Source organism: Trifolium pratense, linkage group LG2, assembly GCF_020283565.1.
Source record: "Trifolium pratense cultivar HEN17-A07 linkage group LG2, ARS_RC_1.1, whole genome shotgun sequence".
In the NCBI taxonomy this organism is placed as follows: domain Eukaryota; kingdom Viridiplantae; phylum Streptophyta; class Magnoliopsida; order Fabales; family Fabaceae; genus Trifolium; species Trifolium pratense.
Window position 1 is genome coordinate 50744345 of NC_060060.1, and position 15954 is coordinate 50760298.

General features: G+C 30.4%; 2 protein-coding genes across 8 annotated transcripts; both read left to right on the forward strand.

Moving 5' to 3' along the window:
- The first annotated feature begins 4431 nt into the window (after positions 1-4431).
- On the forward strand, positions 4432-7865 carry LOC123909786. 6 transcript variants are annotated; one of them, XM_045960681.1, is made up of 10 exons: positions 4432-4546; positions 4627-4726; positions 4819-4882; positions 4967-5059; positions 5160-5224; positions 5956-6039; positions 6226-6305; positions 6373-6589; positions 7533-7588; positions 7691-7865. In XM_045960681.1, exons 1-10 carry the CDS (start codon positions 4518-4520, stop codon positions 7788-7790), a joined length of 888 nt encoding a protein of 295 aa, XP_045816637.1. In that variant the 5' UTR covers positions 4432-4517; the 3' UTR covers positions 7791-7865. The 6 variants fall into 6 exon arrangements, with proteins under 6 accessions (XP_045816637.1, XP_045816641.1, XP_045816639.1 ...); XM_045960685.1 differs by having other exon boundaries at positions 5009-5059; positions 7691-7864; XM_045960683.1 differs by having other exon boundaries at positions 4979-5059; positions 7691-7863.
- A 13-nt stretch (positions 7866-7878) lies between these two features.
- LOC123909782 lies at positions 7879-10380 on the forward strand. Of its 2 annotated transcripts, none has more exons than XM_045960669.1 (4): positions 7879-8640; positions 8739-9689; positions 9772-9964; positions 10052-10380. In XM_045960669.1, the coding sequence occupies exons 1-4, from the start codon at positions 8026-8028 to the stop codon at positions 10126-10128; spliced, it is 1836 nt and encodes a 611-aa protein (XP_045816625.1). In that variant the 5' UTR covers positions 7879-8025; the 3' UTR covers positions 10129-10380. The 2 variants fall into 2 exon arrangements, with proteins under 2 accessions (XP_045816625.1, XP_045816626.1); XM_045960670.1 differs by having other exon boundaries at positions 7947-8640; positions 9249-9689.
- Positions 10381-15954: the final 5574 nt, after the last annotated feature.

The window sequence follows — 15954 nt, forward strand, 5'->3', positions numbered from 1 at the left end:
AATAACACACAAGAGTTGTTAACCCAGTTCAGCCTAAAGCCTACTCTGGGGGATACCAATCCAGGAATGAAGTCCACTATCAGCAGTATTACTTCGAAGCTAAACTCACCCGTTTACAACTTCTCACTTAATCACTACCCAATGACCCTTCTACCTAGGAACTCCTAGATATGAGACCCCGTCCCAATTCCCACCTTAGCAACACAGACAGCGCTGCTATTCAACTCAGACGATTACAACGATTGGAGACACACTCCTAAAAACTAGGATTCACTCTTGCTTAAAAGCTTGCGAGTAAACCACACAACACAATAGAACAATCTCCGTACTTCAAAGCTTAGGAGAAGTTCACACTTACAACTCAATAACACTCAGGTCCTAAGCTTGCATCAATGAGACACAAGAAAGGCTCACAATTAACACTCTAAAATCCCTAAAAACACACGCTTTGTAAGACTCGATTTTAGATGCTTGAAACCATATGCTTGCCTTCGTATTTATAGTAGTAGAATGACTTGGGCTTCAAGACAAAATTAGGGCTTCTAGAATTGCGGCAGCAGTGATATATTTTTGAAAATAATAGTTATATTTTTGAAACCGCAAAAATATATTTTCCAAAAATATAATTCTTTTGGAAAATAAAACTAGGGTTTAGCTGCCTTCTGAATCACATTAAACACGTGCGCCTTCTTCTGCAAGATACCTTGAACAAATTCTTCAAACAGATCTTCAAAAGATTGAGTAGAAAATAATAACATCCAGCTGGCGCGCGCAGAACAGAGTCAGGTGTTGTTCCAAAGTGTCACAACATTTGTCACAACACTTGGGGTCAGCACACTTGTCTCAACACTTGGCTGAAATATGTTTTTGCAAAATATAGCCAACTTACAAAAACCCAACAGATTTAAATCATATTTCCAAAAACAAATATTATCATCACAAACTCACCATCACCCATCATCATCACTAACCAAAATAAAAAAATCATCCTCATTTTATCATCCTTCATAATTTTCACTTTCTCAAAACCTAGAAACAAATATTCATGTCCCTAAACTAATTGTGACTTCATCAACTCCTCAAAATTTCTTCAACTCCATTAAAGAACTACAAGTAGATGAAGATATTCTTAATAACAACAATAAAGTGGGTTTGATTTTTCTGGGTTTTACATCAAGCTTGTTTTTGAGTTCTGAGTTTAATCTTTGATTTCTATGTTCTTTTATGCCCTTTTTTAATTTGTTAATCGCTTTGTGATGATTATTTTATTTTTCTCATTCAAAGAGGTTTCAAAATTTGGTTTGTTTAGATTTTTTTTTCCTGAAGAGGCAAGCCATAGCCAAAAACCAATGGTTCTTATTCTTCCGCTGCAGCAACAATAAAAGCTCATGTCATGTTAATCAATTAATTCACGATCTTGGTACCCTTTTGCGTGCTAGATAATGACCAGAATAATTTTTTTTGGTAGGCGCGGCCGGAATTACTGTGAAAATACACGGTGGAATCGTAGTAGCAGACTAGCAGCGCGAGTTTGTTCGTCAACCTAAAATTCCGGGTACCCGGGTCGGATTCAAGACCCGTTTTTGAAAATCACGACCCAACTTCTGAAAAAACTTTTTTTTTTTTTTTTACTTTACAGTCACATTAAATGAAAGAAAAAAATAAAAATTGTTCATCAAGACAATTAATTACTATTTGAAACCTTTCCGATAAACACTCATAAATGCCATAATTTTTTTTATAAGGATAAAGGTCATAATTTGTGGAGCTTTACCAAGTAAAAATCAAACTTTTGATATTTTCTTATTTTACTTTTTACGGAGACTATTTGTATTCTCTTTCTTACATTTTTTTTTTACCTTTTTAAGATAATAAACTAGAGAATAAATAAAATGCAGTAAGTTTCCGTAGATTTGAGATTATTCCTTCATGTATTGAACTTTTGATATTTAATGAAATGCAGTAAGTTTGTTTGGTTCAAAAAAAAAAAAAACTAGAGAATAAATAAAAATAAAAAACACAAATCGGCTTAGTATGAAATCCTAAAAAAAAATATCCTCCAAAAAAAACCATCACTGCATCCTTTCAAATTTTTTTAAAAATAAATATGGAAGAAAATAACACGTACTATACATATAAGTTGTTACCTATTTTTATTTTACTTTTTTGTATAAGCATACGTTTTTTTTTTTAAGGATGTATAAGCATAAGTTGTTACCTATTATTAATGCTGAGGTCTTGGAGTTGGACACCAATTAATTTCCTTTGCAACGAGATAAATCTATTACTACTTGTTTTGTTGTTGTTTCTTTTTATTGCATCAAAAAATATTAAAATCGATTATCACCAAAGTTATTAATTTATCCTTATTACTTTTAATTACATTGCAAGTTTTATATCATTCATTGTAATTTCACTACAAAAAATATTTTAACAATATCATATAAAAAATTTAAATATTTAATTTTAAATAAACTTTCTACATTAATATAATGACAAACTCAATTATCGAATAAAATTCTCGCACGGGTCTTTAAACTAGTTTTGATAAAAATATATATATGGTGGACTATTAAATTATATTTTGAATGATACAGTAGAAACTCTTTAAATTAATACTCGGTAAATTAATAAACTCTCTAAAATAATAAATTTGTCCGGTCCCAACTTGGGGCAATGTAAAAAATTGAAAAATTCGATAAAATAATAAGATAATAATTTTTCAGGAGATCCTTTATAATTTTTGGTCCCAATAAAATCATAAATTAATAATTTATAGAAACTGAAAAAAATATATTACACTCTATTTAAATATAATTAAATAGTTGTTTGTTTTCTTTTAAAGTTCAAAAGTCCTTATTGATTTCCAAAACATATGAACACAGTAGTTACTAATTTACGTTGAGTCTCAAGGTTCGCTGCAACGTAATTCTAAGAGGCATAGACTAATTTGTCTTTTTGTTTGGTATGTACAGTATAATTACTTAAAAACTCTTTAAATTAATAATTATTAATTTATCGATAAATTAATAACTCTCTAAATTAATAAATTTCTCCGGTCCTGACATTATTAATTTAAAGAGTTTCTACTGTACTTACAATCCTAATAACTTAATAATTTTTAAAAAGTAAAATAAAAAGTGAGTCAACAAAAAACAAAGTTTAATAGTCGAAAATCTAATTTTATTAAATTTTACCCTCAATTAAAAACTATGGTTTGTTTAATATAATTTTTTTTTTAATAAGCTAAATTAGTCCACCCAAATTGGCACTAGAGATAATCTAACTTGAAACATTAGGCTATGTTTGGATTGATGGTACATAATGAAACAGAGCGGAAGTAGATTATACTTTATTGAAATTAAAATGAAGGATATAAAACTTTAGTGAAATTAAAATGAAGGATATAAAATTTGCAACGTGCCGACGTGGTTAAAAGTAATAAGGATAAATTAGTAACTTTGGTGGTAATCAATTTTAATATATTAGTCGTAGATTATACTGTACTTTGAAATTTTACTTTATTTATATAATTTTTAAGTCATTAACTTCAACGATAAAAGTCTAGGGTTAATAGTGTTTCAATTGACTTAAAGTATAATTTCATGTAAAATTATACTTTATTTTTTATTTATACATTATTTTTATAATTTTTAAGTCATTAACTGCGAACGAAGTATAAGCATCGGTCAAAAATTAGGGTTAATAGTGTTTTAGTTGAATCGGAGTATAACTTTCAGTCAAAGTCTAGGGTAGGGTTAGTATTACTTCAGTGGAACCAGGATATAATCAAAACCGAAGTATAACTTAAAATAGAGTATAACACTCAATCAAAAATCAAGGTTAATCGTGCTTCAGTTGAGTAGAGAGTATAATATTAAATCAAATTATACTTTATATTTCAATTTTACCTTATTTATATAATTTGTACTCCCCTTAGCCATAGTCTTTGATTGACGATTATAATTTAAAATAAAGTATAATTCGACATAAAATTATATTCCGGTCTAAAAATTAGGGTTAATAGCGTTTCAGTTGAATTAGAGTATAACCTTCAGTCAAAGTCTAGGGTTGATAATTTTATAAAAAAAAAAGTCTACGGTTGATAATACTTTTGTTGAACCGCAGTATAATCTTAAGTCAAATTATGATTAATTTTACTTAATTTTTTTATTTTTAATTCCAAATAATCTTATGTCAACTTATACTTTATTTTTAAATTTTACTTTATTTGTATTATTTTTAAGGACAAAACTTACATGCATTTCCATACATGCATTTCTTACTTTTCCTCTTACAAAGAGGTAGTTTTTTTTATTAAAAATTAATTTTCTTTTATTTTTTCAAAATGAAAAAACACAAATAACCACCTCTTTGTGAGTGGAAAAGTAAGAAATGCATGTATGAAAATGTATGTAAGTTTTGTCCTATTTTTAATTCCCCAACTTCAACCGGAATATAGTCATTAGTCAAAGACTATGATTAATGGAATTTGGAACCATTTTTGACTGATTAATATGGCCGCAGAAGCAAATAAGATCCGCAGGTACTCTCTTTCTTCTTCTTCTTTCTCTGATTCCATCTCCGTTATTCTAACGCCGTTATCTCATTCTGCAAACTTTTCAGTCGAATTTTAGAGATTCACAACTTCATCAAAAACGACGAAGAAGAATCAAACCCTTCAGATTCCGCCGATTTACTCCACGACTGTGCTCTTCATGTTCAAGTTGCGTACAATTCTTAAATTGAATAAACTCTCACTCTTAATCTTACCCTAACACAATCAATTTATTCACTTTCAATTTTCATTTCTCACAGAACACAGTGCAACAAATTGTATCCGAATTCTCTGATATCGATTCTTTACAAAATTCCGATTTCGGTAATTCAAATCAACTCTTTTTCCTTTTCCTTTTCTTTATGTAATTTTAGGTTATGTGAATTTTCTTTTGTGTTGTTGTTTCATATGCTTATGTAGAGTATTTGACAAAGGAACTTAATGATGTAAAAGTTGAATCCACCAATGTAGCTACCGAGATTGAGTATCTTGCGAGAACTCGTAAGGATGGTTAGTTTCACTCACTTTTTGTTTGTTTTTTTGTTTCACATAACCACCAATGGATTATACTGTGTAATTATTGTTATTCTTTTTTCTTCAGATTCTATTAATTTGGAGGCCAAACTTGAAGAATTGGAATGTTCTTTACAATATATTGCATTAGAGGTTGGTATTTGCTACTTGGTTTGGTTCTCTTCTAAACAAAGCAACCTGTTTGGATAAAAAGGTTGTTTGTGGCTTTTAGCACAAGCACTTCTCATGATAAGTGCTTATGTATAAGCTATTTTTATAGAAAAAGATAAAATAAGATTGTTTTTGTATGTGCTATAAGTTGTTTTCTTAAGCTATCTTGGATAACTTATGAAAATAAGCTGAAAAAGCTTATGAAAAAAGTCATAAAGGACAAAACTTATCCCATTAAATAAGCTCAAATAAGCCAATCCAAACATGCCTTAACTAACTATGTTGTGTTTTATACTTTTAGCTAATAATAAACACTTCTGTCCTAAATAAATATCAGACCAGTTAACTAAATTATGAGAATTAAGAAATTGGGTATGATATTAATTTGTTAAATGGTAGTATTGTTTTTGCGCTTCATAGTATTTTTTGGAAACTTATTTGGTTATAGAAAAAATGTTAAATAATTAGGGGTATTTTGGTAAACAAATATATAATGCAGTTGAAATTTTGAAGAGAGATTCGAACAAAATGGGATGATGAAAGTTCTCGAGGTTTCTATATTTAGGGACGGAAGTAGTAGTAATATACCTATGCTCATTATGACGAAGCCTTGTTTGTTTTCAATTTTCATTTAACCATCCATTTGTTTATTGAGTGGAAGGGGATTCTCCAGTCAGTAATCGTGTTTTGACAGTTGTTTTTAATAATTATAGGAGCAGATGACAGCTGAGGCTAATGAAGGAATTGTTTCTCCAATGCTGGAAGACACTGTCATGAATCTAGGCGAAAATTTGGAGGTGTTTGATTTCTATGCCCCATTGCTTGCCGTTTATTTTTATTCTTTTTGGCATTGAATTAGTTTCAAACCCAAGTGGACTCATTACTCCGTGAACATTTTTCTGCTTCTTTCACTTTGGTGGTTCTTCACTGTAACTTTTATACAAAGTGTATATTTTTATTGAAATATTTCTTTGTTGTTGCAGCAATTGGAACTTGAGAGTAAGGTTGATGAAATGAAGGAGATTCTGAAGACTATGGAGTGTCTTCAGTGTGAGGTCAAATGGTAAGTTCAACTATTTTCATTCGCACTTTCAGATACTATGGCTTACTCATCTTGCTCACCTTTTCAGGTTTGATGCTATAGATCAGATTGACGATGTATTGACGGGTCTAAAAGTGCTTGCATTTGACGAGAATTGCATTAGGCTGTCTTTGCAAACTTATATGCCAACGGCAGAGAGCATTTCTTGCCTACAGAGAGTTGAAGATACCAATGATGCATCTGTGCAGAATCATGAGTTATTGATTGAAGTGTTTGAGGGGACCATGAAGTTAAAGGATATTCAGGTTTCAAAACAGATCACCATTTCATTCTTTGACTTGTTTGTTACGACCATTGTTCATTAGATTTGACAATGGTGTTCAGCAATGATGTGGAAAATTACTGATATGAACCATATAATTATTAGGGAAAAGTGACAGTTTGAGTGTTGCCATTTAGATAAGCTCATATGAACTATGAAAGGCTTTTCTGTCATCAAATAATGTCTGCTTTGAAGTTGTTTCTTTTGGTATTTTGAAGTATACTTTTTGTGTTTTTTGAAGCAGAATTGACCATGAAAATCATGGTCAACTTCTTTTAGTTTGATCTGATGGTGATATTCATTCTGATATTCCATTTGGCTTTATAGTTATCATTAGTATCTTGTAAAAAGCTGAGTTTATAACTATTTTTTTAGTGTCTTCAACTTTATGCCTTATGGTGTTTGCTCTAGTTACTTTTCTTTTTAGTTTTAGTACCTTTGTTGTAGGTGATTAATACTCTGTAAATGTTGTTTTGTATTTGCAAAATTAGGTGAAATTTTTTAAAGTTTAGTAGTCATGGAGTTATTTTTAAAGTTTAGTAGTCATGGATCATTTACCAATTTCAATTAGCCCAGACATTTCTGGATGGAATCTTTAGCATCATATTTTGTTGTTAACTTTAGATTTCATGTAGAAGACTTAAGAAAGGGTAATTATAAGATTAGGTTCTGAAGGAGCTTATTTCTATTAATTAGTAATAACGCTTCATACTTCACATGTGATCTTAGCAAAACACAGCAACAATATCATTTTTCCTTTCCTAATCTCTTCCTTTAGGAGGAGATTGTTGGATACTTTTGATATAATGATGTTTGGTTATACTTGATGAACGACGTATAAAATCAAAAGCATCAAGTTATTCATCAGTTTAGTTTTTAGCATATGCTCTTAATGATTTGTTAACTTTTTTGGTTTTGTTATTTAGGTTTTTCCAAATGATATATATGTGGATGACATTGTTGATACTGCAAAGTCTGTCAGGTCCGCCATTTCTTTCTTTTTGCTCTGTCTAGGTTTACTTAATTCTCCCCTCCACCGAAATTCCTTATGGCTATAACTTTTTGACCATCATTCACCATGCAGTAATTCCTCATTGCAATGGTTAATACAAAAACTGCAAGATAGAATTATACTAAGCACACTTAGGAGACTTGTGGTAAATGATGCTAATAAATCAAGGTGAGAGACTGTAATATAATCCTTTCAGTTTGATGTTATTAAATTTGGATTATGATTTAATATTCTTTTCACTATTTCTTGTCTTAATGTAGATATTGATGTTATCATAGAATTCAATGATGAAGACGTGGTATGGTAGATATTTCTTGTCTTAATGTAGATATTAATGTAGAGTGGTATGTAAGAAAAAATGTGGTTTTGTGGCTCTTGTAAGCAGAGTGGGAGGTAAGCACACATTCATGATGAAGACGTGGCATGGTATTCACTCGTGTACAAGAGATCCCAATAATAAGACTGCAACTGCGAAGTGGGTGGCACAATTAATACTTAATACCATGAGCACAAGTGACCATATGAAGGTAAATGACATTTTGACTCACGTAAGGAAAAATTTCTCTGTCAACATCAGGTTTTGGAGAGCTTGGAAAGCAAAACAGATGGCTAAGGAAATTGTAGAAGGTAATGCTGCACGACAATATAATCTATTATGGAGATATTCTGCAGAGCTTAGGAGGGTATCTGATAATGGTAACACTTGCAAAATCACAATTGAGAGACCACATCCAACTTTACAACCTAGGTTTGGAAGCTTTTATTTTTCATTTGATGGTTGCAAAAAGGGGTTTTTGAAAGCATGTCGACCTTTCATTGGAGTTGATGGTTGTCATCTAAAAACTAGATATGGGGGGCAGCTTCTCATTGCAGTCGGAAGAGACCCAAATGACCAGTACTTTCCATTAGCATTTGGAGTGGTTGAAACTGAGACCAAAGAATCATGGAGATGGTTTTTGACGTTGCTACTAGAGGATATTGGACAAGAAAAAAGATGGGTTTTCATTTCTGATCAACAAAAGGTAAATGTTGTTTATACCTATATTTACGCTATATATTTTGTTGCATGCTTGTTGTTTGTGTTTTTGTATGCTAAAGATACCTATTTCATTAATGGTAGGGGTTGATTCCTGTTTTTGAAGAGATGTTTGAAAAATTAGAACACAGGCTATGTTTGAGGCATCTATATGCTAACTTTAAGAAAAAATTTGGTGGAGGCACTCAAATTAGAGATCTCATGATGGGGGCAGCTAAGGCAACATACATCCAAGCATACGAGAAGAAAATGTCAGAGCTGAAAGTAGTAAATACAAAGGCATGGGAGTGGCTAGTAGGACATCAAACAAAGTTGTGGTGTAAGCATGCTTTCTCATTTTTTTCAAAGTGTGATGTCCTAATGAATAATATTTCTGAGGCTTTCAATAGTACTATCTTGGTTGCTAGGGATAAACCAATTATCACTATGTGTGAATGGATTAGAATTTATCTGATGAATAGAATGACAACTTTAAGGTATAAAAATGTTAAGTACCAACAAAGGATAATGCCTACACCTATGAAGAGATTGAACAGGGAAGTTGAACTTAGTGCAGGTTGGTGCTCACATTTGTCTAGTGAAACTGAATTTCAGGTTGAACATCATCAACATGCTAGTAGTTTTATTGTTAATTTAGACAAAAGAACTTGTACATGTAACTTTTGGGAATTAGTAGGCATACCATGTAGACATGCCATTTCAGCTATGGGATTCTCAAACCAAAATCCTGAGGACTTTGTTGATCACTATTATTCAAGGGAGGCATATGAACTTTGCTATAGTTTTAGTGTTAGCGCTATTAATGGTCAAGACATGTGGCCTGAGGCTGAAGTTGAAGTTGAAGATATGTTACCCCCACAATACAAGAGAGGTCCTGGTAGACCAAAAAAGATGAGAAGAAGGGATGCTCATGAAGATGCAAAGCCTAGAAAACAAAGGCCTGCGCCTAACAGGTGTACAAAATGTGGAAATCCTGGTCATAATACCAGGGGTTGCAAGAGCACAGAAGTGAACTCAGATGCACAACGCAGACAGGTATAAGGTTATTTACTAGCTTTTATTTCACTGAGTAGAACTTCACATAATGCTAGGTCTGATTGTATTTTTTTTATGACAGAGAAAACCAAAGAAAAATGTTGAAAATGCATCTGCATCTAATGGATTTGTTAATGCATCTACCACAGTTGGTACTGCATCTAATGCAGCTGAAACTGCATCTACCGCAGTTAGTACTGCACGTGTTGTTAAGGCACCAATTGAATGCCTTTTAGATGAAAATGATGACAATGTTTTGTACGGCACCAAAAAAAGTATTATTGCAAATTTAAAACTTTTTGTACTTTATATAGATTTAAACCATTCTTGTAACTGATTCAATGATAAATCTATTATTGTAGGAAAAGAAGAGAAAGTACGCAGGACCGCAGAAGAAGGTGAAACTCCAAAAATGATGCAATGTGAACAAGACAAGTGATTTTTAAGTTTCATTTTGATGTATTATGTATTATGGTGGCCTATGTAAATCAAAGGATAATAAAGGATAATGAATAAACATAGACAATAAAGGATAAAGGACAATAAAGGATAAAGGATAATAAAGGATACTGAAGGAGTTATATAAATCAAATTTTATTTTAAGTAATTTCATTTTGATTTAAACATAGACAATAAAGGATAATGAATAAACTGAAGCTTTAAATTGAAGCTTAAAAAATGACAGAGTTAAGCGTGGTGGTGGTGGTTGTGGTGGTGGTGTTCGTAAGAAGAAGAAGAAGAAGAAGAAGAAGAAGAAGAAGAAGAAGAAGAAGAAGGTCACAAAATCTCTCTCCCATGGCTGCTGCTCACGAAGTAGAAGGAGACACTAAGCCAAACCCCTCTTTTATGCAACCATTTATCTTTCTTTACATTAAAAAAATTTTAAAGTTGTATTTTTTAATGTGCCACGTGGCTCATATTGATTGGGCCATGTGGCACACCGTTAAGTGCTCTTTTTTGTAACGGCTGGAAATAACAGAGGGACTAATACCAAAATTGTTTCAAACTGCAGGGATGAAAAACCAACAAAAAAAACTGCAGGGACTAATACCAAAACTAGGTAAAACTACAGGGACTTATCACATATTTAAGCCTATTTCTAATTCTAATGTATGTGGAAAAACGTATTAATATTTGGAAGGGAAATTTGAATGGTCAATCATATATTGTTGTTTTGGTGTTAAAATATCAACCAGGAAATTCAATGGAAACAATCAAATAATTGGCTTGATATATTCCAAGGGCTATCCAGTGTTAGGTGAGGTGAGACTGTTGATTTTTAAATTGAATTAAAATAATATTCTCGTCCTTAAGCTTTTTAAATTATTTGTTTTTGTCCTTTAGTGCATGTGCATCTTATTATTACTTATGAATTATGATGAGAAATTCTATCTTGGGCAGAAACCTAAGAAAAAATCATTTAGGCACACACTCACAAATATAATAAAGGCAAAATTACACCAGAAGTCCTTTATCTTATTTATTTGTAACACTTTGATCCTTTATTTTTTATTTGTAACATATAGGTCCTTTATATTTTAAAACATGCACGATCATGTCCTTTTTTCTATTTTTTATTTAAAAATGCTGATGTGTCGATGACTTGGCAGTAATGTCACTATTTTTTTATTATTTTTTTTTACATAAACATTTTAAATAAAATTTTAATTTTTAAAAATAAAAACCTAAGAATGTTCATATTCTATATTCTTCATCTTCAATCAAAAAACCTAATACCCACAACCCAAAAAACCAAAAAATTTAACCAGATCTGAGAAATTAAAGCCATAAATCACATAACAAAATCAAACAAACATTAAGAAAACATAAATCAAGCAAGTCCCAAAAATCTAAAACACAACCTCATAAATTTGTTAAAAAAAAAACTCATGAATTTGTTCTCACTGTCTCTTGCCAACAAGTAACACCACACAAGACAATAAGATTAAGGGCGGCTAAAGCTCATACAATTTGCAGTAGATCTGCTTGAGGTGGTGGAGCTTTGGAGATACAACTTTAATATGTGGATTTGACAACAAACTAAGGGGGTGTATTGGATTGAGATTTCAAGAGACAATTTTGTTAAAAAAAGTCTGGAAGATTTTAAAAGACTTTGTGACATTATATTGACTCTGTGAGATTTTAATAGACTTTTTTAAAAGACTTTTTGTAATCAGGATTTTAAGCACAAGATTTCAATGGATTCATCATTTAGATTTTTAAGATTTTAAAGAATTTTAAGGATTTTTAAAATTTCAAATGACTCAATTTTATTTTTTTTGAAGACTCAATATTCAATCCATAAACCGACTAATCCGAGAGACAAACATAAATCTCAGTGTTCATAAACTTTCACCACCATGTCAACATTCAAGTTTTAAGAAGATTTTGACAAAAAAAAAAAAATGAAAACTGTTTCATGTAGGAACTCTAAGAAAAGTAATTACGTTAAAATCTTAAAATCCCAGGTACAATACTTATTTGGATCTGAAGCCCCTTAATTGCTTAGATCGGTGCCAGATTTGTGCGATTTCTCAGTCTTTAAAATTGAGTGGTTTTAAGGTGTTAAGCATAAAAAAAATTGATCATGGGTGAACAATAATATGATTCCAGGATGATAGCATAATAGTGATTGGAGGGATGAGAAGAAAACAATAGTATATAACACAAGATCAAGACTGATCGTCGAACTGGCTGATGGCATAATAGTATATATGAACTATACCAAGTTTTGGTGGAAAAAAAAAACTGACGGCAAAAAAAGTCTATGGAAAGTTGAGAAAGTCTTGAGGGTTTGATTGAGTAAGATTGTTGGATGAGTGTTTTGTGTGTATTTTCAACTAAAAAGTCCATCAAAATCCATCACAAAGAAGAATCCATCAAATTCTCTAGACTTTTGAATACCAATAGACATTTTAAAAGTAGTAAGAAATCTCAATTGAATACCAACAGACTTTATTGCCCTGAAAAAAAAATCTTGATTGTCTTAATTGAATACCACATGATTTATTTAACTTTTATAAAAGTCTTGATTGAATACCATAAGACTTTTTTATTATAAAAAAATCTTTTAAAATCCTTTGAAATCTCAATCCAATACACCCCCTAAGAAAAATAGATGTTTGGTGGTGTAGCTTTGGAGTTTTAATTTTTTTTTTATTTTAGATGGATATTGAGGAGAACATAAAATAAACGTAAGGGACTAACTTGAAACTTAAAATAAACGTAAGGGACCAAATTGATACTTTTTAAACGTAAGAGACCAAATTGAAACCTAAAATAAACGTAAGGGACCAAATGTGTAGTTAAACCTTTAATATATTAGTAGTAGATTATACTGTACTTTGAAATTTTACTTTATTTATATAATTTTTAAGTCATTAACTTCAACGATAAAAGTCTAGGGTTAATAGTGTTTCAATTGACTTAAAGTATAATTTCATGTAAAATTATACTTTATTTTTTATTTATACTTTATTTTTATAATTTTTAAGTCATTAACTGCGAACGAAGTATAAGCATCGGTAAAAAATTAGGGTTAATAGTGTTTTAGTTGAACCGGAGTATAACTTTCAGTCAAAGTCTAGGGTAGGGTTAGTATTACTTCAGTGGAACCAGGATATAATCAAAACCGAAGTATAACTTAAAACAGAGTATAACACTCAATCAAAAATCAAGGTTAATCGTGCTTCAGTTGAGTAGAGAGTATAATATTAAATCAAATTATACTTTATATTTCAATTTTACTTTATTTATATAATTTGTACTCCCCTTAGCCGTAGTCTTTGATTGACGATTATAATTTAAAATAAAGTATAATTCGACATAAAATTATATTCCAGTCTAAAAATTAGGGTTAATAGCGTTTCAGTTGAATTAGAGTATAACCTTCAGTCAAAGTCTAGGGTTGATAATTTTATAAAAAAAAAGTCTACGGTTGATAATACTTTTGTTGAACCGCAGTATAATCTTAAGTCAAATTATGCTTAATTTTACTTAATTTTTTTATTTTTAATTCCAAATAATCTTATGTCAACTTATACTTTATTTTTAAATTTTACTTTATTTGTATTATTTTTAATTCCCCAACTTCAACCGGAATATAGTCATTAGTCAAAGACTATGATTAATGGTGTTTCAGAATAATTTTACTTAATTAAAGATACTGCGGCTACTCCCTAATCATTTTTTTTGCTAAAATTGTATTGTGAAATCTTAATTCAATACAGCTCCTTAAATCATATTTACATTTGAATTTGATTCAAGCATAATTAAATTGGATAAACAAGTAAGCAATTAATTTTAATGCATATAATTACATGATTAAAATGACAGATCATGTATGTAACAAAAAAAAATGACACCTCATGTATTAATTGTTACCGCAAAGATAGGCTGGACTCGAATATATATGTACATATGGAGTGCAATATTTAACATAAAATTGGCATAGCTAATTGGTTAATTGGTATGGTGATGTTTTACAGTCCCTGCTTCGAATCTAGGTTTTGCCAAAATCGTCCATTTTCTTCTCTTTTTTTTTTCCGGTATTTTAAAGAGGCTGATTCTTGTCATCATCTTCAACCTTCATCCGGGTCACTTCGACCCGGTTTTTGACCCGCAATACCAGTGCGAAATCCGATAATTTCTCGACAGTTTCAAGTCGATTTAAACTCAAAAATAACAATTAATTATCCATAAACATCACAAACACCATTTACAATACATTTTTATTTTAGTTTTAATTCAAATAGTCTAAAACAAAAGACCTAAAATTAAAATGGCGCACCTCTCCTAACTATTGCCCATTTATTATCGGAATAATCTTTTTCATCATCATTAATTTTAATTATATTATCGTCATACCATTTTTTAGCTTTTATATAACTATCAAAATTCTGGAAATGATAAGCCGCTGCATTTTGTAATAAATAATCAGTAAACTCTGTCTCACTGTTCTTTCAATTCTAGTTATTCTCCGAGGACAGCATTTAACCGTCTATGAACTTCTAAGACTGATTTCATTTTCTCTTATCTTTCATGCGAATTCTGTAACAAAAGATAAAAAGAGAAAGGCACCTATTTTGGATAATTAGTGGTTTTGCTAAAGAAGTTCCTTCCCTCTACTCTAGTATGCTATTGACTTCCTTTGCCAACTGCAATACATAATACATAGTCCCAACGATTAATCATCCATAAACATCACAAAAACCATTTACAATACATTTTTATTTTAGTTTTGATTTTGAATCAAATAAGTCTAAAACAAAAGACCTAAAATTAAAATTCTCAACATGTTTGGATGAGTTGGTGTCAAATATGTGTGTTTTTATTTATTTAAATGAATGTAAGAAATCAAAAGGGATGTAGAACCTTCAACTCCATTGCAAAATTCATATGAAAAGAACAATGGTAAAATTTGAAAACTATCAATTGAAAAGAAAAAAAAAATATGAAGGGGTGAAGGGGAAATCATAAAATTCTGAATGTTCAAAAAAAGAAAAACGGAGAAGAAGATTATGGGTTTTAGATCTGAGTTTTTCTCAAGTTTTGAGATTGGATTTATACTGCTATGTTGATGAAGAAATCAAGAACCATGATGTTGCGATTTTTTTTTTGAGTTGCTCGGTGATATTGTTTTAATTTTTTTACAATCACAATTAAAATTAAAAACAATTTAATAATTGGGGTAATTTTGTTACTTTTAATATGGTAGGGGCTTAGTTGAAATATTAATAGATATAAAGATACATGGTATGTACTATGTACTATATAAATGGTGTGTACCTTATAATTCAAAGTTAGTCAACACTGCATTGTCATTGGCCAGATTAAAAATGTATCAAAACAGTTCAAATAAAGAATGCATCATAGAATTTTCCTATAAATTATATATATTTGAATATAACTTAGATGATTAATAGATGTAAATTTATAATTTATTACAAAACCTTATTATATTTATTAACTACATATTAAACATAATTAACTATATATTTAAATTGTGTTAACCAATTTTTTTTTATAAGCATTGTATTAACCATCTGATTTGTTGAGGAAATTTGATGTCTAATTTATGTGTCAAAATAATGCAACTCAAGGCGATACTTCAAAATAACAGTTAAATAATTTAGAGTAATTTATGTTGGCGGTACAATTTTCAGCAGAATATTCTTCCCAAAGAGCGTGATTCATAATTTGCGGTGATCATCTCTCTTAATATAATAGCTTGACTGATCAAAGTGAGTCTCTTTTTTTTAATTTT

Excerpts from the sequence above, each read along its gene's own strand:
- LOC123909786 (XM_045960680.1), top strand. The coding sequence starts at position 4,518 with ATGGCCGCAGAAGCAAATAAGATCCGCAG. Across the intron at positions 6,040-6,225 it reads ATCTAGGCGAAAATTTGGAG|CAATTGGAACTTGAGAGTAA; the intron begins GTGTTTGATTTC and ends TTGTTGTTGCAG. Across the intron at positions 7,589-7,690 it reads GATACTGCAAAGTCTGTCAG|TAATTCCTCATTGCAATGGT; the intron begins GTCCGCCATTTC and ends TTCACCATGCAG.
- LOC123909782 (XM_045960669.1), top strand. The coding sequence starts at position 8,026 with ATGATGAAGACGTGGCATGGTATTCACTCGTGTACAAGAGATCCCAAT. Across the intron at positions 8,641-8,738 it reads TCATTTCTGATCAACAAAAG|GGGTTGATTCCTGTTTTTGA; the intron begins GTAAATGTTGTT and ends CATTAATGGTAG. Across the intron at positions 9,690-9,771 it reads CAGATGCACAACGCAGACAG|AGAAAACCAAAGAAAAATGT; the intron begins GTATAAGGTTAT and ends TTTTTATGACAG.